This window comes from Camelina sativa, chromosome 1, assembly GCF_000633955.1.
Source record: "Camelina sativa cultivar DH55 chromosome 1, Cs, whole genome shotgun sequence".
NCBI lineage: Eukaryota > Viridiplantae > Streptophyta > Magnoliopsida > Brassicales > Brassicaceae > Camelina > Camelina sativa.
Genome location: NC_025685.1, coordinates 11,193,088 through 11,219,185, shown reverse-complemented (window position 1 = coordinate 11,219,185; position 26,098 = coordinate 11,193,088). Strand labels below are relative to the sequence as shown.

Genomic DNA, 26,098 nt, shown 5'->3' with positions numbered 1-26,098 from the left:
GACCAGACTTCAGTTGAGCTGTTAATTTATACTTTTGTTAATGTATGTATTTTAAAAACCTTGTGTTGGATAAGTTTTCTATGAGATTTATATTTTGGTTAAAGACAATTGCATGGAGATAGAACTGGGGTTGTTTTTTAATGAAGTTTTTTATTTTATTTGTAAGTTTGTTTTATGTTTTAATGAGTTTTTAAGTTTTGTTTTCTTCTATCTGGTTTCTATTATTGTTAGTGTTTTGAACAATTCTATGTCTGTCGGTTGTGTAAATCGAAGGTAGCTTTCGTTCCTATTATTTTTTTTTTGATTTAGTTATCAGAAAATGTTTGTTTAGTTGTTTATGTGTTTCATTTTCCTTTCCCTTTGGTAGACTATTTTGTGCATGTTGCAACTGGAGTTGTGGGAGTCCAAAATGTCTATATGTTCTTATATTTGGAATCTGAAATTATGTTTTTTGTAAATATAACTGCAGGATACACAAATTCGAGATTTAAGAAGAAGCTCTTATGGTTGGTTAACAGGAACTGGCCTACTGGACGTTTACATAAGATTCTTCTGATGTAAGATATGTTTCTCTCCTTCTCGTAGTGAATCTATGCTTGAGTGTCTTTTTTATCCATCCTCTTTCTCCGACTGTGCATTCTTCGTTTTGACTAAACCTGAGTATGTATAATATTGTAGATTGAGATTCATAGGGTTTTTTTTTTTTTTTTCAATTGACATATATGAATATTGGTTTGGATTATTGGATTTAAAAGCTAGAACAATTCTTACAATTGGGGGTTTAGAAGGTGGGTCTACTGTCTGGAGTTCAATGGCATTAGATCCTGCAACATAAGAAGACATTGTTAGTATATTACATTTGTTAGGTACTAAGTGTAGTGGTTTACCATTTTCTTTAGGTAAGTCATTGTAGATTTCCTTGTAGACAATATTTGTTACGCCATCCTTTTTTAAGTGTTCTCCTTGTAGAATAGTGAGGCCATTAGGTGATGTAACTCTTGAAAGAGCTATGTAGAGTTGCCCATGACTAAAAACTGGAGTTGGCAGATAGAGGACAACATTCTTCAAGCTTTGTCCTTGACTTTTATTAATTGTCATGGCATAGCAAACTCTAACTGGAAATTGTCGTCTTCGTAGAGTGAAGGGATGCTCTGATTCCGGGGGTGATAAGATAATTCTTGGTATTAATACCTTCTTGCCAACATGAGTCCCTGTAACTATTTCAGCTTCTAGAACTCTTTCTCCTAAATTAGTGACTATCATTCTTGTACCGTTGCACATTCCTTCCTTTTGATTTATATTCCGTAGAAGCATTATAGGGACTCTTTTTTTGAGGTTTATCTTGTGCTTGGGCAATCCAGGAAACTCTAAAGAGTTTAAATACTCTACAGGGTATTGAGCTTCATAATCTTCTCCGACTGTATCCGCTTTACCTATGCTATCTGAGCTTAAATATTCTTTCACTTCCCCCGACACTTGAGCTAACATGTAGGCATTTATCTCATCGACATACTCATTCCTTGGAGTTAGGATTGCTCTTTCTGTCAAATATTGCAAGGTGGTGTGGGAGCTTTGTTGTTGCGGATATGCTGCTTCAATGATTTGTTGGAGTTCATGTCCTTTTGGTTTCAGAAAAAACGAATGATGAACTTGTACGACTTCACCATCATCTTCATCAATGCCATCATCTGTTTCAAATGTTGGTGCGGTTCCATTTCCAATAGTTAGAAGCCAAGCATCGAACCTTGTTTCTGAATGGTGTAGTCTCATGTTTGTTTCGAGCATAAATACTTTACAGGAATTCCATACATATGAGTGGCTTATAGATGCAAGTACCGTATCTGCTCTTGTTCCATGTCGTATCACCGGGAGAATCTGCCTAAAATCTCCGCCGAGTAGCACTGTTTTTCCTCCAAAAGGTTTTTCGCACGCTAAACAGTCTTCTGTGGAGAGCAAGTCTCTCAATGTTCTGTCCAGAGCCTCGAATGTGTGGCGATGAGACATTGGTGCTTCGTCCCATATGATCAAGTCAGTTTTGATTAATAGCTCTGCAAGCATTGTACCTTTCTTTATATCGCAGATGGAATCTTCAGTAACTATAAGAGGTATCTTGAACCTTGAATGGGCTGTCCTTCCCCCAGGGAGAAGCAATGCTGCTATGCCAGATGAAGCAACAGGTAGGACTATCCGTTTTTCGGATCTTAATTTGGAGATGATTGTCTTGTAGACAAATGTCTTCCCAGTTCCTCCAGGGCCATAGAGGAAGAATAGTTTTCCCATATTGTTGTAGATGGATTCCAAAACAGCCTTGTATACTTTTTCTTGTTCTTTATTTAGTTGGTTGAACAGACGATGATGTTCTGCTTCCTCTTCTTTTACATTGTACTGCTGTTCTTGTTGCCATAAGCTGTTTCCTAATTCTTTTAGAACTTTCAAATCAGGTTTAGGCATATCATTGAAGTCCATGAGTGAGCGTTCATGTTGGTGGAGGATCTGTTCTATCTCGATCAAAGTATAATGTTGCAGCTCATCCTCTTTGAAATTCATACTGGGAAATCCAAAAGCTCGCCGTTGCTTGTTAGGTATGTCTTCTGACATTGATCTCCATGTGTGTTCCCACAATCGTAAAGTGTTTGCTACTTCACAATATATAAGCAGTAGAACAAACAGTTGGCGTAATTGAAAAGGTGATGCCCATTGATTTGCTTCATTCATAGCATGATGCCACTCTTTATCGTTGTCTAGCAAACCTCTAGCATCACATGCTGCCTTATAATCTTGTAGAATTACCCCACCTACTGTTTTGATCTCGTCGAAGTTTTTTGGCCCTCTAACGACGTTCAGCAATATCCTAAGGTAGTATAACTCACCAGAAGTTGGGTGGATATTGACAATTCTGCCTATTGAGTAACCCCGTTGTCTCTTATGCCAGAGTTTATGATCATTGTCCCAGACGAAGTGAATTGGAAATTCCACGTAAGTATACTGCCTTGCTTCTTCACACTGGTCACACATTTCCATCCATGCTGTGAACATTGTCCTTTCGATATTAGCTCTTGATAATACATATCGCAAATTTGCAGTCTGTTTGTAAGCAACTGACTGTCGACCTTCAAGATGGATAATCAATTTCTGTACCGAAGGCTTCCTTTGGTGTATGTGAATGCAAAAATACGCCACATAGCTTCACAAGCAGAGAGATATCGACAATCTAGGTACTCTTGAATTTCATTCCTTTCCTTGACAACCCTTGTTGTATCTTGACTGTCGCTTGTGTTCGTAGTACCTTTCTCGATCAAAATAGTCGCTTTATCTACTCCTTTTGTTACATATTTGAAAAGGTACTTCACAGCATTTGTAGTGTTGCACCATTCCACATTAATCTATTTTTTCAAAATTGGTAGATTGTGTGGTATGACAAAGCGATTATCCAACCTTGTTCCTCCTTTGATGACACAGTTTTCTTTCGTTTGGTCGTCGACGATATATAATATACCCGGATTGATCAATCGAGGTGTATTCATTGTAAGGTCGCGGGTACTTTTTTGTGCAGACTTGATTTGCCATGCAAGGAGACGATGGCCTATCTATTCCACAAGGTCCATGCATCATGTGTTTTTCCACCAGCTCAAACCCAAGTGGGTCTTCACTTTTGTTGGGTAGTTCTGCTGAGATGATTTCATTTATTTGGCCAGGGCTTGGGTGTTTCGGTGCCTTATCCAACCATAGAGTATATGAGCATGTGGAAGGCCGCGTTTCTGGAACTCAATTGTGTGAAGCACTAAATGACAAGTGTAAAGCATGTAAGTCATTTAATTTAAAATGGGGTTATCTATAAAATAACATGTAGGACGTACCAGCAATAGATGGACTGAAGAATGTGCCTTGCTCAAGGTCTTTAAGGAGTTCATCGAGTTTCATTTTGAAGACACGACATTCAATATCAGGTCTGTCGTTTGCTGATGTTCCTCCATAAGTAGCCAAATGATCCTTTATTTCTTGCCAGTTTGGGTTTGCGGTCATTGTGATGAATAAAGTAGGATTACCTAGTAATATGGAGAAGACAAAATTGTTTCAAGCACCGACAGAACCCCTGAAGTTGAAAACCTCCTTCAAGAATTGTCTCGACATATTGCCATAGCGTCATGATATTTCTCAATCATATATCGAGGTCCCCCTGTAAAACTGGAGGACAAGATGATTCTTTTCCCTACTTTAATGGCTTCGGTGTCACCTTTACTTACTGCATCAAATACGTTGTTGTATAGGTCAGCTCTTAACTGTTCTTGATTGTCTTTTGCCCAGCGAAGTCTTTCTTGTTCGATGACTGTGTATACATCAACAACATACTGATGAAATAAGCGTCCTGCCTTTATGATTGTCATTCCTTCAGCCAATCTAGTTTGGATTTGGTAAGCATAGAATTCTCGTATACTTATGTAAGTCCTTCTTCTTTCGGTAGTTTGTGTGACTGCATGGGGGATTTCCGTGTGAAAACCATATTCACCAAAAGGGAACAACAATGGATATTGCAAGCTCATGAACAATGGATGGTCGTCTCTTATTTCTTGCAAGTGGCCCGACTGCAATTCCAGGATTACATCTCTATAACCGGTAGTCGCTGTGATATCTCCCACTATTAAACCAGCAACTTCCTTCACTTGAGGTAAATCATATTGCTTACCCTTACTTCTTTGACCTACCAATCGCATTCTCAAGTCTTTGACTTCATTAGCTTTGTATCGATCTCTTGCTTTCCTGAAGAACATACACAAACAGTTGTGTTCATCTAACATCTTAAGCAACCCAATAACTATTTCCTCTTGAAGTTCGTTTACTGTGTTTCTTTTTGACATTGTATTCAATCGATTGGAGACCTCGTTTTCAGTATCAAAAATATACATTTGCAGAAACTTTGGTGACTCTCCTGGCAATGGAATTAAAGAACCAATGCGATGGTAATTTTGGCCATGTATCCTGAAACATGGTGGGCCTTTCGCTGATGTGATAGAATGATCTATTTTGGCCCCCATTGATGTGAATGCTAGGATAGAATTGTAGATTCGTATGCTCATACGAAATGAGTAGCTATGTTCTAGGAGGTGCTCGAGATAAGCAGGAGTTTTCCTGATTGGTGGTAGTTTGACTCGTCCTTGTCCGCAACATATTGTGAAAACTGGTTCTCCAGTTATGATATCATCACCCGTTTTTTCTGAATACCATACTAATGCATTACAATGGCTGCATTGTAATATTGGATTGTCTTTTGCCATAGATGCTGTTTCATGATTAGTGAAAGTTTAGACAATTTAATTTCCCTTGGGTTTAAGAAGGATGATTACGGAGAAAAATCATGCTATAGGATGGAGATTAACCTCTAAGTTCTTTTCTGGCTTGCCTGGACAATCTTTCTGACGTTTTAGATGATTCACCTGTTCAATGATTGTGGTAAGGATTAGGAATGACAAATATATTAGATGTTATTTTGTAGATGATATGCAATGAGATTTTTATTTTTCTATGCTCAGCAACTGACCTTGTTCTTGGTGGTGTAGTCTTTTGGATATTATAAGGGCACGTCTCATTGTTCTTGTATTTTTCCTCCTCACTGTTTTTTAAGTGTATTATGTACTGTGTGTTAGTGATTGTTGGATAAGTTTTAGTAACTAACATATGTGTTGAATAATCTTATTGATGTTGATCTTACCGTATTCAGAACACTGGTCGCATCCACCTGCATTTAGCAAATGCATTCGTTATTAGATACTAAACTATAGCATGTGTCTATAATTGATTGTGTATTCCTATCAGAAGAAACTTACAATCATGGTATCTGATGATGGGTTGCTTTGTTGTTTTCTTGATGTAACGTCCCTGGACTGTATTAAAGATTGATATAAGTTTTCGTATATGAGCTTGAATGTTTCTATTGAAAAAGATATACCTTTTTTATTTGTGGAAGTAGATGCTTCATGTTGACTTGTGCTTTGGCTAATTTTTTGCCGCTTAGTATGGCATTCTTTAGTAGAGATGGAACCTTTGCTGTGTCGTAGCCATTTTTTTGAGAGTATGATTGCTTTTCGCATTGATCGAGCTTTCTTTTGATGAACTGTGTTGAGAAGCCAATATTGTAATTAGTACATTTGGTAAAGGTGAGACAAAAGATAAGTACTTATTTCATGATGGAGGGATGGACCATGTATGTTGCATTTTTGACAGCCACCTATTTAGATAATAGCAAAATTGATGTTAGTTGCCAGTTTCTTAGAGCGACGATTTCTGATTTTTTTTTTTTTTTTGCGGGAATTGAAGAAACTTACAATTGTAATAGTTGATAATAGGAATTTGTTGCTCTCCGCTTGTTTGACCTGTACGTTCTAATGGTTAGTTGGTTGATGTAAGGGAGGGTAATAGAAATAAGATTACTTAGATATGAACTACTTTATAGATCGAAGCTGAGATGTAATATTAGTGAGCTGTACCTTGGTGGAAAGTTCTTTTCCTTTTTCTTTGGTTGTCTGTATCCTGCGACGGTGCTTTTTGCTTTTGTTTTTTATTTACCATCGTTTATCCAACTTCTAACATGTAAAAGAAGTTTCAGTAAGTAGGTGTCCTTAGGTATTTGAAGTTTGCGAAGTGTGGAGTATATGAAAGCTATGCTGATGAGAAAGCTTTGAAGGTAGTTTGAGATTGAGTGTAGGCGTGAAAGGTTTTTTTTTTAATTTTTTTAAGAACTCGGGGAAGATTAAGGGGCTTGTGTAACTGTTTGTAAGAACGTGTGGAGTTATATGTTTACTTTAGTGGCAAGGTTAAAGAGTGGATGCTTAATTGGATTATGAAGTGTCGATACATATTTTCATGTTAGACTGTTTTAATTAAAATGTAGCCTTTTTAAAATGTTTTTTTGCGTTTATCTATGATTCGTGTATTTTATATATCAAAAAGTTTGATTTTCTACTGTGTTATTGTTCTCTGTTTTTGGTACTTTATATGTGATGTAGGCATAAGATTAACGTGATGTACTTGATAACTTGATGCAGACTTAACAATAACATCCATTCTCCAACGAAGTGGGTTCCAGGGGCAGATCACTACTGCTTCAAAGATAAAATAGACCCAAAACACAAAGATTTTATCTGTGCTAATTTAGAGAAGTGATGTATCATGTTCGCTAAAGCTACATTAGAATCCAGTTGCCTAAACACGGTATATGTAACTTTCATAAGTACATTGTTGTTTCCCCCTCGGATATGCTGCTTTTTGGATGCATCTTGTGATGTTTTTTCACACCTTATGTTATTTACTTGCGTTGGTTGATGACCAATTTGATATAGGAGATGAGATTGGTGGGGCAGTATTGAACTTCCATATGAGAGTAGAGAAAGTACGGTGCAGATGAGGAGGCTCAGGTCAATCTGTGGAAACACAACATGTAGTTAGTGTATTTCCTGCCCTATTTAAACAATAACTAAAATGGAGACGACAGAATAAGGGAATTTGATCCTTGTTTTTTCATATAAAACACAACTGTTGCCTTAATGTTGTGGCTATTATTGGGTTTTGTTATCTGAGTTTAAAAAGAGGCATGATCTATGTCCTGTTAATATGAGGCTTTTCTTTTCAGACTGATATGTTGATGGTGGTGTTTTTACAGCTTAGCATTGAGAAATAGTGGATGGAACTTCTTTATTACGATGACACAGTTGGATTCATACATCATGTATTTATGAACTGTCTGTTATTTTTGTAACATCTTTGTGTTCAATTAAACTGCATTATTGTGACTTTGCTAAAATAATTTTCAAGAGGATGTAAAAACTTTTGGTCGTCCGACTTTTGTTTGGACATTTAAATAGATAAACGCTTGAGATTAGACTTTCAATTATGTACAAAGTAAAATTAATTGCATTTTCGTTGAGAAACAACAAACGGACCATAACTTCTACAAAAATTGGAAAGCAACATTGTTTATTAAATGGGTGCCTTTGAATGTTTGGCAAGGTGACCTTCAGTGACCACATAAAGTTCATATAAAGATAGTGCAAAAACATAAGTGCTGACACATAAATGGAACTCTTAAAAACAAAGTTCTATTCTAGGCGGGGACGTTTCTCGGCAGCTGATCCATTCTTCTCGGTAGAATCATTAACATGTGACTTTTCTCGAGATTTGGTTGTTGTGGTCGTACTCTGAGTTTCAGAAATCGACTTCTCAGAACTACCTTCTAATGGTTGGATTGACAGGTGTGTAGTGGTTTCCAAAATGCGGGAGATTGAGATAGTTTGGCGAGAAGTTTTGAAGTTGTATTCTGAGAGCTTGATTTGAAACTTGCAAGTATTACCAACAATATGTTTAAGGCATTCTGGGGTCTGCAAATTGATATCTGTATAGGAAGCTTGGGTAGAAGCCTGTAAATGAGTGTAGAAAGTTAGATACGTAATTTTACAAAAAAAAAGTCGAATAGATTTACAATACCTTCATTTCTTCCTTTAAAACATCAGCAGCTCTACGACCAGCAATTTTAGTAGCCTCACTATCGAGAACAACAAAAGTTGCTACATCTTTGTTTTTGTCAGACACTGTTATCTCAAAACGATACCTGTAAAGTCATGGATATCGTTAAAATATGTTTGAAAAGGGAACATTTACTACAGTAGATGTGTGAGTTAGAATTTAGGAAACCTGATGATGCCGATGTTGTTGGATTCCTGGCAATTATTGCAATACATTGATGAATCAGCCTTCTCAAGTTTGTTGTTGCATTTGCTACATGAGATGTAGTACCATCCGTACTGTGGTTGTATATCAAGAATTGTACCAAAACAGTAAAAGCTAGCTTCCTGTTTTGTTGTAAACGCAAGTTGTTTCAAATGTTTAAAGAATTGTTCTAAGTTTAATGAAGGAGTATTGCATCACCTGGGGATTCTCATTTTGTAGAAACTGGAGTATTTCTTGGATTGTAACTGTCTCTAGCTTAGTAATTGCAGAGGAGGAGCTTGCAATTTTTGGAGTGTTGTGACCATTATCACCTAACCTGTTAACAAAAATTAAGCAAGTTAGATTTGATTTCAAAAGGAAATGGCGAAGCGTTTATTTGTAAGTAATGCAATGTATTCCATGTAAGGTATTGTTTGGTTTCAGTGACGTCCGTGTCAAAGAATATGCGTGTGGAAGATGTTGAGCTGAGTGCCATAGCAGCTGCATATAAGGTGAAAAGTTTTATTCTTATATATTTTATTTCAACGTTTTATTCAGCAAGATTATCTCGACTATCAGGAGAGATTACTTACGTCCTACTGTTTTTGGATTGACAGTAGTGATGAGGAGCACAGCTGGTTTGACTTCGCTTCGGTTCCATCTTTCTCTAAATAGCGCAGCAATGGTTCCCCAGAGATATATACGAATAGTCTGGCCACTACATGAGAATGATGTTATTTTTTTTGTTAGAAACTGGATGGTAATGGGTTGGCTAAAGCATATAATGGTCGAATGCATTACTCTTTAAGTTGGAGATGTAAAAACACCCTATCACTTGATCGGCTGCCTTCTACTTGAGGAGCTGTTTCCATTGTTGAAGGGGAGTGGATATTGTCGCCAACAATTAGGCGTAGCTGGCCAATGACATCTACGATGTAGAAGGGAATAAGAAACTATCAAAATGGCTTAGAGTTTATAGTATAAATCATCAATAAAGAACAGTTTTGATAAACTTACCAAATAAATCTGCATTTGTGTCTACAATAGAAGCAAAATCTTCATAGTTACGGAACCGAAACTTTTGTTCCGTGATCTGATGGTCTACAATAGGCTCCAATACCATTGATGTCTTCTCAGTAAAGACGATGCCGTATTTGTGGTCTGAGACTTTGTACACCTTTTTGCTGGGAATGATCATGAAATTGTTGAGGGTGTAAACAGAGTTGGATTTCAGATGACTTTGGTACCGAAATAGACGGTTTGCTGGTATGTAGCCTTGGACTGCATTAGACTGTAATTTTAAAAGTTAGGTTTTGTTTTTGATGAATGTTTATTGCAAATATATTGTAAACATACCATGGAATCTATGAGAAGCAGTTCTACGCCCATAAGCATGTTTCCTTTCTTGAAATTTCGGGCTTCCCAAAAATGGATGAGACGGACTAAAACGTCTTCTTTACAAAAGTCTCCATCGATGGTATCAAAAATCTGAAAGGTGAATGGCTCGGGAGGGGCATGTAGTTTCAATTTTGACATCTTTAGATTGTGATTTTTTGGGTTGGTTGTATAATCGGCGAGAGAAGTGGAATTTATAGAGTTGATTACTGAAATTGTTGATAACTTTGGAGATTAAGGCCATTTAATTGGACTTTGATGAAGAAGGAGTGGGGAAACTCTGAGGTTTGATAACTGTTGTTTTCTTTAAAAGTTATGGGAAAGTTGAATCGATTGAGAAGAAGAATTTCAGGTTTCTGCAATATAAGTCGTTGAAGTGGTAAACGGCGGAGGAAGAGATCTCGATCAAGGAGGTTTCTTTCAAACAATATTTAAGCTTTGTGGGCTCGTAAAATCTAAGTTAAGACAATGGGCTTCAAATATATTGCGATGGCCCACTTAATTGGGTTCCATCGAAAATAAAACATTACTATGTGTGTGTGTTTATTAGGAAAAAAGGAAGGGAAAAGCAGAGATATAAAAGGATGATGTGGCATCTCCTAAAGTGTTTTAGAAATTGCTGAGATGGATAGCCTGAGGAGCCTCAATGACTCCTTTTTATTAGTAAGTAATGTGCGCTGTTGTGTGGCAATGCAAGTGGTTGATTTTTTTCACGCAGCTTCCTTATCTGACCGTCGATAAGAATGATTATCACTACGACGTGGCGAAATCACAGCTGTTTGATTTTATCACGCAGTGCACAGTGTAAAACAAATTCAGTTGCGGAACCCAAATGTTCAATTAAACGAAATTTGAAGAACGCTTTTCAATTCCGAAACCCGCCATTAAAAGAGACCTTGAACGAACCCTCAGAAGCAATTTCCAGCGAATATTTTTCAAATTTCGAATTTCAAAACCTCTCTCTTACTCACTCTCTATCTCTCTCGTTTCAAGCTTAGAGAATCCTAGAGCGAGAAAATGTTGGCTGCTCTTAAGTAAGTGATCTCTCTTCTTCTCTCCCTCTCTTTCTCTACTACGATTCTTCTTCTTCTTCTTCTCCGTTCATCGTTTTGGTTCTTCGTTCATCGTGTATCTGATTCTATTCTTCTCGTGTTGTTTTATTTTTTCCGATGATGATTCATAGAGCTGAAGAAGCGAGCCAGATGCAACTCGTTGAGCGTGAGGAAATCGATGAAGACGAAGATCTGTTTGAAGCGATTGACAAATGTAAGATTCTAAACTCGTTTTACGATTTTCGGATCTTCGGTTTCTGCTTGGTTTCTAGCTAATTTCTTCAAATTTCGTTTCGAATCTTCATCATCTGTTTTGGGAATCGTCTCTCTGTGTTTTATCTCTTCTAATTTTGCGCAATTTGTTTATCTAAAACCTCCGCTGCTGGTGAAATCGCTGGGTCTTATGAAAGCGGATCTCGAATCGTTCATCTATACACCTCTGTTAGATTTCGAATTTAAATATGAATCTAGGATACATAATGATTTCTGTGCATGGATTCTCCTTGATAGCGATTAGGTTATGATGAAGTGTTAAATCTACACCTATTTCGTCTACTGTTTGTGAAATTCGAGTGTATTCCAATGAATTTTGTAGTTCGATTTCTGTATCTGGCTCAAATCTGTAGCTGATTTTTGATATCGTACCTTCTATTTTTGCTTGTGCACAGTGATCGCTCAAGGTATCAACGCTGGAGATGTGAAGAAACTACAGGATGCTGGGATCCATACCTGCAATGGTCTCATGATGCATACCAAGAAGGTATATAAACCAGCTTGTTAAGCATCACTCGTTGGATATATAGACTGTGTAAATTGTTGGTTGCATGATTTTATTGTTTGAACCTTTTGATTGACGCAGAACCTCACTGGAATCAAAGGTTTATCAGAGGCCAAAGTTGAAAAAATCTGTGAAGCTGCTGAGAAAGTTGTGGTTAGTTTAAACGTTTCCCAACTGTTGTTTCTATATCTATGTAATGTAACTTCCTGCAATTGCTTCATTTTAATTGTCAAAACGTTTCTCATTCAGAACTTTGGATATATGACTGGAAGTGATGCTCTTCTAAAGGTTAGACTTGTTGATTTTACTAAGGTCTAGAAGTCTGTCTTGCATCTAAGTCTTGTTGCTTGATCCCACTAACAGAACCATGAAATTTTGATGGCTTATTCAACATTTCGTATATTAGCTATTGAAACCTTCAAGTTGGTTTTTGTTTATAGAGAAAATCAGTTGTGAAAATCACTACAGGGTGCCAAGCTCTCGATGATCTCTTAGGAGGTATACTAAGTTTTGCTTTAACTGGTTGCCATCTTGAGCACACTGCTTAAGAGTTCTGGTTTAATTGTTTCACAATGCTTTGGTAGGTGGAATTGAAACCTCAGCCATCACAGAGGCTTTTGGGGAATTCAGGTCTAGATATTGAAACTAATTGATCCCAGCTCTACAATTTTCCTGTCAATTAGTTGGTATTCTAATATAGTTTTAACTTTATTTCAGGTCTGGGAAAACTCAGTTAGCACATACCCTTTGTGTCACTACGCAGGTTTGTTTGTTTCTTTCCTAGTGTCTCAATATGAATTAACTTTTATGGTGTCTTGTTCACCCGTCAAATGCATGCGATGAGATTTTACTTTCTTTCAGCATCAAGCCACTGAGGTTCTATCTCTCTCTCTGCCATTGATATATTCATTTTTGTATCTATGTTATGCAGCTACCTACGAACATGAAAGGAGGAAATGGAAAAGTGGCTTACATTGATACTGAGGGAACCTTGTATCCTTAACATGTTATAGAAAATCTTCTGACCAGATCTTGTAGCTTCATTACAAGCTTTCTATTCCATGATTTTTCCTTAACCATTAAATTTTGTAGCCGCCCTGATAGGATTGTCCCAATTGCTGAAAGATTTGGAATGGATCCAGGTGCAGTGCTTGACAATGTAAGCATTATTAAGCTCACATCTTTACTTACTCTCAGCCTCAGGAACTGCAACTGAAATTCAAAATCTTGATGTAACAGATCATCTATGCTCGTGCTTATACCTATGAGCATCAGTACAACTTGCTTCTTGGCCTTGCTGCAAAAATGTCTGAGGAACCATTTAGGATTCTGGTAAGCAAACACATCTGATTATCTTAGTTTAGTTATCCATCCGTCAAAAATCAACACGAATATGAACTAATTTAGCTGAGTTTACCATGTTTTCCAGATTGTTGACTCAGTCATTGCTTTATTCCGAGTCGATTTCACTGGAAGAGGAGAACTCGCAGACCGCCAGGTTAACTTTGCCTCCCACACATTACTACAGCTTAAAAGCATTGACACAATCTGGCTTTGCTCAATAAGTAATTTATCTATGTTGCAGCAAAAACTAGCTCAGATGCTTTCCAGGCTAATCAAAATCGCAGAGGAATTCAACGTTGCTATCTACATGACCAACCAAGGTTTACTTTACACTAGTGTGATATAATGTCATATAGCATTGATTCTTTTGGTATCTTGGTTGCACTAACTTGACAAGGATCACTGTTTAATTTGGTGGTTGCAGTCATAGCCGACCCAGGCGGTGGGATGTTCATATCAGATCCAAAGAAGCCAGCAGGTGGACATGTTCTAGCTCACGCAGCCACAATCAGGCTCTCGTTCAGGAAAGGCAAAGGAGAGCAACGTGTCTGCAAAGTCTTCGATGCTCCTAATCTCCCTGAAGCTGAAGCCATATCCTTTTTTTACCAAATCCACACACAGACACACTTGTTTTGATTTTGATTACTCATCCATAATGAAATGACTTATATTTGTTTTCCTTAACAGAAGAAATCACATTTTCCAGATTACTTCGGGAGGCATTGCAGATGCGAAGGATTAGAGCGAGCGAGATCTTTCATGCCTTAATTACCAGCGAGCTCTTTCATGCCATAATTACCAAATCATGACTGATATTTAACTTTGCTGCTTGTTTCTATTATGCGTTATTAAGCCCCAAACGATTTATACAAAGGGAATTTATTTTACTCGTGACTGATAGATATATGCATCGAATCAGAATATTAATAGAGTTATTTTTATTCTTAGCTTCTTCTTGTTACCAAATAAGACGATTATTATAGCGTAGTACAAAATCAATCTGTGTATCTGATAAAAGCTGCAAACAAAACAACTATGGTTTGTTTGTAATCATCAAAGTTGTTTTAGGAGTTTGCTTTAATTATTTTATCAATAATTACTAACAAAATTTAAAACTGCTGCAGAACAATAAGAGTACCATTAGTCCTTAAAGAGTGGCTCCAGTGAGCAATATCATGAAAAGAGTTAAGAGTGATTAAATCTCAAATATGTGGAACACAGACAAAAGAGTCCAATACAGATAAAAAAAAAGAAAAAGAAACCAGATTATATATTGATATAAATAATACTAAACAAATAAACATTAAAATCAAGAAGAGTATACATAAAAATAAATTAAGCTCAGCTCTGTAAACCGAGACTTGATAACTTCGTTATCTCCTTTTTGATAACCTCGTTATCTCCTTTTTGATTTATCTCCTTTTTTTTTCATAAGCTTTTCAAGAGAGATAAGTTCTAGCATGTTTCGATTATATTGACAGTTTTCTAAACTGCTTTGTCTTTTCCTTTTGAATCGTGGAGGTTGCTTGATTTCCACTAAACTTGGAACATAATTAGGACACACGAATGGCATACATCTTTGGTAGCAAGTTACTCTTCCGAGATCAACGTATGCAATGTGTCCAGCCTCTCCAATGACGAAAAACGTGTCGGGCTTCCACGCGTTATCAAAAATCATGGCGACTTTGTTCACCTCGTCAATGAAGAAACTCCCTTTACAAATACCAATATGGCGGCAGTTTCCACATCCAAAGCCAAGAAGTTGCTCCACGACACCTCTTCGGCCTCAATCTTAGTCGTAATCCGTAATCCATACCTCAACAAGACCATTCTGATATAGTAAAGCAGCAAGCTTCTCTTCTCTAACACAAGATAGTGCCGTCATAAAATTCCTAGCTGGGGGTAATTGATGAAGATGTATTGGATGGCTGAAGTAGTGTATGTGTGATTCAAGACGTGATACATGATTGTTGTTGTTTTATGTGCGTGAGAAGTTTCTAGAAGGTCTGAGAAGACAATATTGAAGGAGGGTTTGAGGATGAATTGAAGAGAAAAACTACTATTTATTGGGTTAATTAAATTGGAGTTTTACAAGGAAAAAGAAAATAGCAAAAAGGAAAAAGTCTTTTTCTTATGGAATTTTGGAAATCTTCTCCTATGGTGATTAAGAAGTCTTTGATGGGTATATAAGGAGGTGTTGGGCACGTCCCAGAGAGGTAAGAGAGCTGAGGCATAAAGGTTAGAACCCTAGAGAGCTTTATGTTGGTGTGCGGCTTAGTTTCGCGGTTTGGTGCTTGTGTTGTTCAAGCTTCTTTGTTCGTTGGTGTGACATGTGTGTGAAGGTTGCTCAAGAGAGTTAAAGATTGAAGTCTAGGCTCAGGGGGAGTTTAGCCCAAGGTTAGGTTATCTTGGTTTGAATCTAGGCTCGGTGTGAGTTTAGTTAAGGGTAGAGATTTATCCTTAAGATTTCATGTTATAGAACGGAGCGGTGAATCAAGAGGGTTGTGCTTGATTTCCGCGTTTGCGAATAGATTGTATTTGCTTTCTTGTTCTAGTGGAATCGAAATCTGGACGTGGTCCCGGGGAGTAGGAAAAACCGAACCTCGTTAACAAAGTTCTTGTGTTCTTTACTTTTTGCACTTTATTATTGCCTCATCCGCATTTACAAGTGGTATCAGAGCGGGTTCTCGATAGAGATTCAGTCTAGTTTCGGGTAGATCAAGGGTGAGGGTAGTCCAGGATGTAAGGCAGAGCTTTGAATCAGTTGTGATGAATTCATACAGAGAAGGCACGTCTATGTCAAGACCACCGTTGCTTGATTCAACGAATTACGGATATTGGAAGGTTCGTATGCAAGCGTTTATTAGTAACCTTGATGAGGATTGTTGGAATTCGATTGAGCTTGGTTGGGAGCCCCCTAAATTCGTGGATGATAAAGGAGTTGAGTGTCTTAAGCCAAGAGATAAGTGGACTGCTGCAGAGAAAAAGCTATCAAGTTGCAATTCGACAGCCAAGACAGCGATTTACAATGCTATTGATTCAAGCCACTTCAAGTTAATCTCTCAATGTGTATCAGCTCAGAAAGCGTGGAAGTCATTGGAGAATATGTTTGAGGGTACTTCAAGTGTCAAGAGAACTAAGTTGGATATGTTGGCTTCACAATTTGAGAATCTAAGGATGGAAGAAAAAGAAACTGTGGCTGAGTTCAGTGCTAAGTTATGTGATATATCTAATGAGGCTTTTGCTCTTGGAAAGCAGTACAAAGACAAAAAGCTTGTGAAGAAGCTGAAGCGATCGTTGCCTGCAAAATTTGAGTCAAAAATTTCTGCAGTTGAAGAAGCTCATAATTTAGATGAGATGGCTTTTGATGAGTTTGTTGGGATTCTAAAGGCTTTTGAATTAAGCAAAGCATATGAAGCTGAAGGAGTAAAGAAGAAAGATGATCAAGTTAAGGAAGCAATAAAGAAGGAAGTTGACATTGGAGTAGCTCTTAAGGTATCATCTTGTGAAGATTCAATGGCTATGTTATCAAGACAATTTGCTAAATTTCTGAAGCGTAAGGGCGAAGAGAAGAAAAGTAGAATGGGTGAAGAGATGAAGACTTCATCAAAGAATGTTCAATGTTTTGAATGCAAAGGATATGGTCATGTACGGTCTGATTGTGCCAATCTACAAAAGCATAAGAAGAAGGCTATGAAGGTTGTTACTAGTGATTCTGAAATTGAATCAGATGAAGAAGAAGAATTGAAGAATTTTGTGGCGTTTACAACTTTTGAAGATAGTTCTGAATCAATGTCTGCATCAGTGTCTGCAACTACTTCTGAATCTGCAGCAAAACCTGCAACTGCATCTGAAGATGAATCTGATAGTGATAGTGGTGCAGAGGATATGAGTTATGAGGAACTTGGAAAGAGTTATAAGAAGTTGTATGCACATTGGCTTAAGGTAGTTGATGATAATTCAGTTTTGGTTAAGGAGAAGCTCGAGTTAGAGGCTAAAGTCGTTGAAGCAGAGAAACATGCAACAGAAAAAGAGGAAGAAGCATTACAAGCTAAAGTGCGACTTGAAGAAACTCAAAAGAATTTGAGGATGCTTAATAATGGTACAGATAAGTTGGATCATATTCTGAATATTGGCAAGACAGATAAGTGTGGCCTTGGATATGAAGGAAAAGTTTCAAAATCGGATCCGATGTTTGTTTCAAGTGAAAAGATCACGTCTGCTTCAAAGCATACTTCAAAGACTGCTTCAGAGACTGTATTTGTGAAAGGATGTGGTACAAAAATCTCCGAATTGCAGAGTGCACCTAGACAAGTATGTCAACCTGTTTGCCATCATTGTGGTGTTGTTGGGCATATTAGGCCAAGATGTTTTAGATTGTTGAGAGAGAGGAGCTGAATGGAGAATGCTTATGATGTAAGGTTTCAAGGTCCTACATGTTATCATTGTGGAGTTCAAGGACATATTAAGAGGAATCGTTTCAGATTCATTCAAGGAGTCAATCATGGAGGTCTAAGGCGTAACAAGATTTGTGTTAGAAAAGATGAGTTCTATGGAGGTGGTGTACTAGGCTATCAACCGCGTATTGCAAAGCGGGGAGAATTTTCCAGTTAGTTTTGACCATGTTGTGACTCATTCAGGGGGAGAATGAAGATGTGGCTGGTGATGTTGTTTAAGTGTTTGAACTGATGAGTTCACAAACATAGTCAAAAAGGGGGAGAATGAAGATGTATTGGATGGCTGAAGTAGTATCTGTGTGATTCAAGACGTGATACAGGATTGTTGTTGTTTTATGTGCGTGAGAAGTTTCTAGAAGGTCTAAGAAGGCAATATTGAAGGACGGTTTGAGGATGAATTGAAGAGGAAAACTACTATTTATTGGGTTGATTAAATTGGAGTTTTACAAGAAAAAGGAAAATAGCAAAAAGGAAAACAAAAATTTCTTATGGAATTTGGAAATCTTCTCCTATGGTGATTAGGAAGTCTTTGATGGGTATATAAGGAGGTGTTGGGCACGTCCCAGAGAGGTAAGAGAGCTGAGGCATAAAGGTTAGAACCCTAGAGAGCTTTCTGTTGGTGTGCGGCTTAGTTTCACGGTTTGGTGCTTGTGTTGTTCAAGCTTCTTTGTTTGTCGGTGTGACATGTGTGTTGCTCAAGAGAGTTGAAGATTGAAGTCTAGGCTCAGGGGGAGTTTAGCCCAAGGTTAGGTTATCTTGGTTTGAATCTAGGCTCGGTGTGAGTTTAGTTAAGGGTAGAGATTTATCCTTAAGATTTCATGTTATAGAACGGAGCGGTGAATCAAGAGGGTTGTGCTTGATTTACGCGTTTGCGAATAGGTTGTATTTGCTTTCTTGTTCTAGTGGAATCGAAATCTGGACGTGGTCCCAGGGAGTAGGAAAAACCGAACCTCGTTAACAAAGTTCTTGTGTTCTTTACTTTCTGCACTTTATTATTGCCTCATCCGCATTTACAATTGATACCTATCATGAAAGGATAGAAGCAAAAGTGGACCAAATTTCTCAGTTGTAAAATCAAAACAAATGATGTGAATAACGAAAAGGTGGAATGAGTTCCTTTCTGTAGCAAGCCAGTAAGTGTTTCCTTTGAGAGAAACACCAAGGTCATCAAAATTTATCTCCCAGTGTGGGGTGACCTCAAGAGTTGTCCCTAAACCAGAGTCAAAATCGTAGATTTCATACCAAAAAAACTAATCGTAAACATAATCTATAAACCTCAAGAATTTAAAAGATTTATTCCTATTATTCTCGTAGTATCCGAGAGCATAACTGAACCTGTCCTGTCCTTGTGCGCGGTAAGAAAACCTAGGTTGGATACACCTTGTTTGCCCACAATACGGATTCCAAACCATAATCTTAGTAGCATCGTATTTCAAGATGCATAACAATAAACCCTCGCAATGAAACACTTGAGATATCATGAATTGTTCTGAATTTTCTGAATCCTTGTCTAGGCAAATACGTTTGCCTTTAAACTCTATATGTGGATCTCCTCCATTCAAGAAAAAGCTGATTAAAAAAATATTGTTGTCTTTCAGCACGATCATCTCTGACTCCCCTTCTTCCCTAGCTTCGTTACGGATCTTGAAGCTCATACTTTTGATTAAAGTTTGCCACTCTTTACAGGTTGATCGCACTGCTCCCATATATTTCGATGGAATTTTTGAGAAAATTTTCCTCTCTAACAGATCTTTTGGAAGATGGGAGATCGTCAACTTCGTCATTGTTTCAAACCCTTTTCTCTCCCTCTCTAATCTCTCTCACGGTCGCGGCTCTGGAAATAAAAATACCCTAAATTAATTAGAAAAAGAAGTAGGTTTTTACGTTTTGTTTTAGTTTAAAAAAAATGGAAATATTTCTATGATGAATCAGTATGTTAAATGTTAATTAAACAGTTGAGCAAGTCAGTCCAGGGCAAACCGTTGGAGCTGACTTCTTGACCAAGGAAATATAGTTTGAAGCTTGGCTTTTCACTTAAAGGGTTTCTAACAATGGAATCACTTTTACCTTTCTTTTTTCTTTTTTTTCCACCACAAAACTCATCACCAATTTATAAATTTAGCTTTATATTTTTCACAAGGTGTCAGGTGAGATCATTCAGGATTCCTATCTTCATTAAGTTTACTTTGATACATGTTAAGAAGAAAATGGCCACTAAAACTTATTGGTTCTTGATTATCTTAAAACTATGATAAAATGACCACTGATTTTTTAAATAATTAGTAAAAATCATATCTAATTATTATTTTGTTGATTAATTTAATGAAAATAGAATCGTGATTTACTTTGATCCATGTTAAGAGGAAAATGAACACTAAAACAAAACTCATTGTTTCTTGATTAGCTTTTATTTATTCTTTTAAATGTATGATAAAATTACCATTAATTTTTTAATAATTAGTAAAAATTATATCTAATTACATTACTTACTTTATTTATATTTTATACTATTATGATTTCATATCTTCATTATTTTCATTCATAACATTTCTTATAAATAAATTTAATTTTATTAGTTTGATATGTTTTAAAAAAATTAATGAAAAATTAATATAATTTATAAAATAATAATAATTAATAAATATATTAACATTGCATTGATGGGATACCCAATAATAGGTATTTTTACCATTGCAGATGATATTTATTAGTAATGAGATTATTTATTAAAATTACACTAAATATATTAATATTAAATTACTAATGTGAGGTGCTTTCATTCACCGCCCTTATTTCTTTATTTTAATTTAACTTTTGCCATTTTCTTCTATTTGTGAAATAATTTTGCTTTTACTTTTTTGTTAAAAATAAAATAATTACTATAAATAAGTTGCTAACCCTAATTCTCCTCTCTGTTTTTAACGATTCGTTAATTCTCGTCAAGCATCGTCTCAAACCCTCTCAATCAAGGTAATATACTAATATCATTCGTCTTCATCTTTCCTATTAGATTCTTCATCGTCTGTTCTTCTTCATCGTTGACGTTACCTCTACACTAATATATCTCCATCGTATCGATCTGAAGTTTTTTTTTTTTTTCCTCCCATGTAACAGGTTCTTGTTTCTAAGGAAGATGGCGACGACTTCTCGTTTTTTCGTTAAGGTATGAACCTTTCTTTTCTTATCAAAATCTTTCTTTATAACTCTCCTCTGCTTTGATTCAGTTTCTAAATAAATTTTCTTGCTTTACAATTCGTTTACACTTTTACAGGGTGGAGGTGAAAGTGATGAAGATGAGGGTGATTTTGAACAAGAGGTTCAGGCCGGTAACAACCTTCGTTACCTTGCAGACTGTGATGACTCTGAGTTTTATGACACGGATACTAAACGTGTGATAAAGCCAACAGACGATAAACGTTTTGAGGAGATGACCAACACCGTAGGGATGATGGAGCATTATATGAACATCAATCATTGGGTTTGCGTGCCAGAAACGTTTGAGAGACTCAACAAACAGGTTGAGAAGGTCATGAAGGTTACGAACGCTGTGAAGGCTCCGAGATTGTATATCAAAGCCCTTGTGATGATGGAAGATTTCTTTAATAAACAAGGACTTGAGGAGGATGATTACAAGAATACAAAGAAGAAGATGAGTGTTAGTAACTCCAAGGCTTTGAACGCAATGAGACATAAGTTGAAGAAGAACAATGTGCAGTACCAAGAAGATATCAGAAGGTTTAGGATGTTTCAAGAAACGGAAGACGGTTATGAGTATGAAGATGAGGTGGAGGAACAACGTGATGATAATGTTTCTTGGGAGACGTTGTTTGGTTTAGAACATGAGGCNCTTTTTTGTTAAAAATAAAATAATTACTATAAATAAGTTGCTAACCCTAATTCTCCTCTCTGTTTTTAACGATTCGTTAATTCTCGTCAAGCATCGTCTCAAACCCTCTCAATCAAGGTAATATACTAATATCATTCGTCTTCATCTTTCCTATTAGATTCTTCATCGTCTGTTCTTCTTCATCGTTGACGTTACCTCTACACTAATATATCTCCATCGTATCGATCTGAAGTTTTTTTTTTTTTTCCTCCCATGTAACAGGTTCTTGTTTCTAAGGAAGATGGCGACGACTTCTCGTTTTTTCGTTAAGGTATGAACCTTTCTTTTCTTATCAAAATCTTTCTTTATAACTCTCCTCTGCTTTGATTCAGTTTCTAAATAAATTTTCTTGCTTTACAATTCGTTTACACTTTTACAGGGTGGAGGTGAAAGTGATGAAGATGAGGGTGATTTTGAACAAGAGGTTCAGGCCGGTAACAACCTTCGTTACCTTGCAGACTGTGATGACTCTGAGTTTTATGACACGGATACTAAACGTGTGATAAAGCCAACAGAAGATAAACGTTTTGAGGAGATGACCAACACCGTAGGGATGATGGAGCATTATATGAACATCAATCATTGGGTTTGCGTGCCAGAAACGTTTGAGAGACTCAACAAACAGGTTGAGAAGGTCATGAAGGTTACGAACGCTGTGAAGGCTCCGAGATTGTATATCAAAGCCCTTGTGATGATGGAAGATTTCTTTAATAAACAAGGACTTGAGGAGGATGATTACAAGAATACAAAGAAGAAGATGAGTGTTAGTAACTCCAAGGCTTTGAACTCAATGAGACATAAGTTGAAGAAGAACAATGTGCAGTACCAAGAAGATATCAGAAGGTTTAGGATGTTTCAAGAAACGGAAGACGGTTATGAGTATGAAGATGAGGTGGAGGAACAACGTGATGATAATGTTTCTTGGGAGACGTTGTTTGGTTTAGAACATGAGGCGATAACTTGGAACATGGTCAACAAGAAGTTCAAAGAAACTGTGGCGGCTCGTTGGAGCAAAAGAAGAAGAGCTAGACTTGAACTCAAAACTGGTAAGACCCATACACAGAGGCTTGTGTACTTGACAAAGATCGCCAAGACTCCTGCGCAGAAACTTGAAATCTTGTTTAGCGTTATGTCAGCAGCGTTTGATGTGAGTCCAGGTGGTCTCAACGGATACATGCCTATCAATGTCTGGAAGGAATGTGTGGTTAACATGTTTGCCATACTTGACATTCTTGTCAAGTACAATAACATTGTTGTGGATGACACGGTTGAACCTAATGAGAATGAAACTTCAAAGCCAGTAGACTATGGTGGAACTATTCGAGTCAGGGCAAATTTGGTTGCATTCTTAGAGAGGATTGAGACCGAGTTTTTCAAGAGTTTTCAGTGCATTGATCCTCACACTAACGAGTATGTTGAGAGACTGAAGGATGAGCCTATGTTCTTGGTCCTTGCTCAGAACATCCAAGACTACTTGGACCGAATAGGTGATTACAAAGCTGCTTCAAAGGTAGCCTTAAGACTAGTTGAGTCAGTATACTACAAGTCGCAAGAAGTCTTTGACGCTATGAGGGAATTGGCTGATGAAGAAATTGACGAAGCCGAAGAGGAAAGTGCAACTCATCCTCCATACATTATTGTTCCTGAGATTGTTCCCCGTAAGCCTACCTTTTCAGAGAGCAGCAGAGCAATGATGGATACTCTTGTGTCCTTTATCTACAGTAATGGAGAAGAAAGGACCAAAGCCAGGGCAATGCTATGTGATATCTATCAACATGCTTTGAATGACAATTTTGTGACTGCTAGAGACTTGTTGCTGATGAGTCATCTCCAAGACAACATTCATTACATGGACATCTCAACACAGATTCTCTTTAACAGGACAATGGCACAACTTGGTCTTTGCGCCTTCCGTGTTGGAATGATAACTGAGTCACATAGCTGTCTCTCTGAGCTTTACTCTGGTCATAGAGTGAGGGAGTTTCTTGGCCAAGGTGTCTCACAAAGTCGAGAACAAAACAAGACACCAGAGCAGGTGCTTATAGAGAGGAGAAGACAAATGCCGTACCACATGCACATAAACCTCGAGCTATTGGAGGCTGTTCATCTCACCTGCGCCATGCTAATTGAAGTCCCAAACATGGCAGAAAACACGCATGATGCTAACCACAGATTGTTTAGCAAGAACATTCATTTCCTGCTTAAGAAAAGTGAGAAGCAAGCGTTCACTCCACCGCCTGTAACTATACGTGACCATGTCATTGCAGCCACAAGAGCCCTGACCAAAGGGGGATTCCAAGAGGCGTTTGAAGTTTTGAACTCTCTTGATGTCTGGAGAGTGTTCAAGAACCGTGACAGCATCCTCGATATGGTGAAAGCTAGGATCATTGAAGTGGCTCTAAGGAGTTACCTGTTCACATACTCGAGCTCCTCCTACAAGTCTTTAAGTCTTGATGAGCTGGCCGAAATATTTGACATCTCTGAGTCACAGGTCCATAAGATTGTGAACAAGATGATGATCCACGAGGAGCTTCATGCAAGATGGGACCAGCCAACTCAATGCATCGTCTTCAATGGAGTGCAACACAACAGATTACAGTCCTTGGCTTTTCAGTTAACCGATAAAGTCTTGATTCTAGCAGAAAGCAACGAAAGTGAATTAGCGTCTAGAACTAGTGGTGATATGAGCTCAAGGAAAAGGGACAAGATTCAGGACTATGCAGCAGCAAAATCAGAAAACATAGGTATGCAAATGGATGGCTCAAGCCGTATGGTGAGTCTTAACCAAGGTCTTCTTGCGTAAAGACGATGAGGAGAGAGATCTGCAGGCAGTTTTGACCTTAGGCTCTACTAAGACCTTTAACTTTTTAGGAATTTTGCTTTCTTGGAAAGTTTAACTAGTTTAATTTTTGCGTCACTCCTATTGAATAGAAGAAAGATTTGGTTTGTTTCATCACATTGGTTTCTCATGTGCTTGCAGGTCTAGTTTTTGTGAGGTCTTATACTCTCTATTCTTTGTTTGCTTAGTTTCTTCGTCCCTTGTTGAAATGTGTTATTGGTCTAAACCCATTGAATAAGTTTGAAGTCTATTTGGTTAGGCCTTTAGAACTTGGAACTTATGCTTTGTTGCAGGAAACTTAATGTTGTTTTCAGACTTCAGAGTATATATAACATATCTATGCACTGGGAATCATCAGACGTTTATAAATGCTTTATTCTTAGCTTTGTTATTACCAAGTACAGATGCGGAGCAATAAGAGCACCATTAGTCCTTAGAATGGCTCAGTGAGAATATCATGAAAAAGAGTAAAGTGAACAAATCTCAAATCTGTGGAACAGAGGAGCCACAGGAGTCCAACAAGTAAAAAACAAACAATCCTCTTGCAGCTAATAAACATATCAGCCTTAGATTTGTTGAGACCAATTCTGGACACTCCCAACCCTAGGCACGCCTTCTTTCTTGGCCTCGGAATCCACTTTAAAAGTTACACCGCACACCTCACCTGAACTGTCAACCCTTGGTACCGGCTTTAACTCATTTAATGGATGCTCATAACTCCTCAAGCCTCCAGATGAGGTAAAGAAACATCCTGCATTATGCATACACACAATCAAATCCTCAATCATGTAATCACTAGATCAAAGAAGAGTGACATGTCTTCAAAACCAGCCAAATGGTTTGCTGCACATACCTTTAGGGAATGGCGCAAAGGATTTACCACAACCCTTCTTCACAGTCTCAACATCATCAGCAACAACGAGATGGCCTTCAGCATCAGTTCCCCAGAAAAGAGGAACACTCCCATCTGCATCCTGCACCGTGCATTATAACCACAGCATTACAATATGCAGAAAAAAGTGTCAAATGGGAAAGAAGCAATTTTTCAAACTCACCCCAGCAAGGAAGACATTTTTTGTGGAGCAGTCAAAGAGCATAAAAGCAAATTTCCCATGAAAATCTCTAACAACTTGGTCGGCTGAATACGGACCACGGTCTCTGAGAGTTCTGTAGGCTTCAATCACAATGGTGACCTCAGTGGCTGTTTTGGTTAGTCCATATTGTTGCTTAAGAAATGGAACGTTCTCTATATGTCCTTGGAAGATACAGAACATATCATCCACCACAGCAAACAATCTATCACCGACACACACAAAATTGAATAGAAAAGATTCAAAACTTTATAAATCACATCCTTCCAGTTTCCACATTTAACAAAGACAAGACATATAAACCATTAAGACACTGTCATCAGATAAACGAACATATCAAATGGCTCAATCTCTCAGATTCAGGTAATCAAACAATTAATTTAAACATGTCCTAAAATAATATTTGCAGGGCAATGAAACAAATCTCTTATATTTAGGATCAGATTGTTCCCAAACAAGCCACACTAGTCATCTCATTGGGACTTGTCAAAAAAAAAAAAAAAAAAAAAAAAAAAAAAAAAAAAAAAAAAAAAAAAAAAAAAAAAAAAAAAAAAAAAAA

At 37.4% G+C, this 26,098-nt stretch overlaps 5 protein-coding genes and 1 pseudogene across 5 annotated transcripts in view; 2 read left to right on the top strand and 4 right to left on the bottom strand.

Annotated features, from left to right (window-relative positions):
- On the bottom strand, window positions 651-3,036 carry LOC104706709 (ATP-dependent DNA helicase pif1-like). Its single transcript, XM_010422921.1, has 3 exons — window positions 888-3,036; window positions 772-824; window positions 651-656 (listed from the first exon to the last, which is right to left on the bottom strand). Exons 1-3 carry the CDS (start codon window positions 3,034-3,036, stop codon window positions 651-653), a joined length of 2,208 nt encoding a protein of 735 aa, XP_010421223.1.
- Window positions 8,091-10,233, bottom strand: LOC104706698. The gene is made up of 7 exons (XM_019228073.1): window positions 10,054-10,233; window positions 9,715-9,988; window positions 9,499-9,625; window positions 8,917-9,034; window positions 8,683-8,840; window positions 8,476-8,599; window positions 8,091-8,408 (listed from the first exon to the last, which is right to left on the bottom strand). Exons 1-7 carry the CDS (start codon window positions 10,231-10,233, stop codon window positions 8,091-8,093), a joined length of 1,299 nt encoding a protein of 432 aa, XP_019083618.1.
- Window positions 10,960-14,155, top strand: LOC104787885 (meiotic recombination protein DMC1 homolog). Its single transcript, XM_010513542.2, has 15 exons — window positions 10,960-11,126; window positions 11,276-11,358; window positions 11,813-11,904; window positions 12,004-12,075; window positions 12,172-12,210; window positions 12,363-12,420; window positions 12,507-12,552; window positions 12,640-12,685; window positions 12,854-12,915; window positions 13,015-13,081; window positions 13,162-13,254; window positions 13,352-13,420; window positions 13,508-13,586; window positions 13,691-13,857; window positions 13,964-14,155. The coding sequence occupies exons 1-15, from the start codon at window positions 11,110-11,112 to the stop codon at window positions 14,006-14,008; spliced, it is 1,035 nt and encodes a 344-aa protein (XP_010511844.1). The 5' UTR covers window positions 10,960-11,109; the 3' UTR covers window positions 14,009-14,155.
- LOC109125687 lies at window positions 14,956-19,507 on the bottom strand (annotated as a pseudogene).
- Window positions 20,857-24,580, top strand: LOC104706687 (eukaryotic translation initiation factor 3 subunit C-like). The gene is made up of 3 exons (XM_019228029.1): window positions 20,857-20,886; window positions 20,995-21,531; window positions 22,433-24,580. The coding sequence occupies exons 1-3, from the start codon at window positions 20,857-20,859 to the stop codon at window positions 24,410-24,412; spliced, it is 2,547 nt and encodes an 848-aa protein (XP_019083574.1). The 3' UTR covers window positions 24,413-24,580.
- The window catches only part of LOC104787858 (stem-specific protein TSJT1), a 9,682-nt gene continuing 8,372 nt past the window's right edge, over window positions 24,789-26,098 (bottom strand). Inside the window, exons 2-4 of the mRNA XM_010513519.2 lie at window positions 25,504-25,744; window positions 25,302-25,422; window positions 24,789-25,199 (exon numbers count right to left, since the gene is read on the bottom strand). Of these exons, the coding sequence (XP_010511821.1) occupies window positions 25,015-25,199; window positions 25,302-25,422; window positions 25,504-25,744 (547 nt within the window). The 3' untranslated portion in view covers window positions 24,789-25,014. The remainder of the gene's footprint in view (window positions 25,200-25,301; window positions 25,423-25,503; window positions 25,745-26,098) is intronic.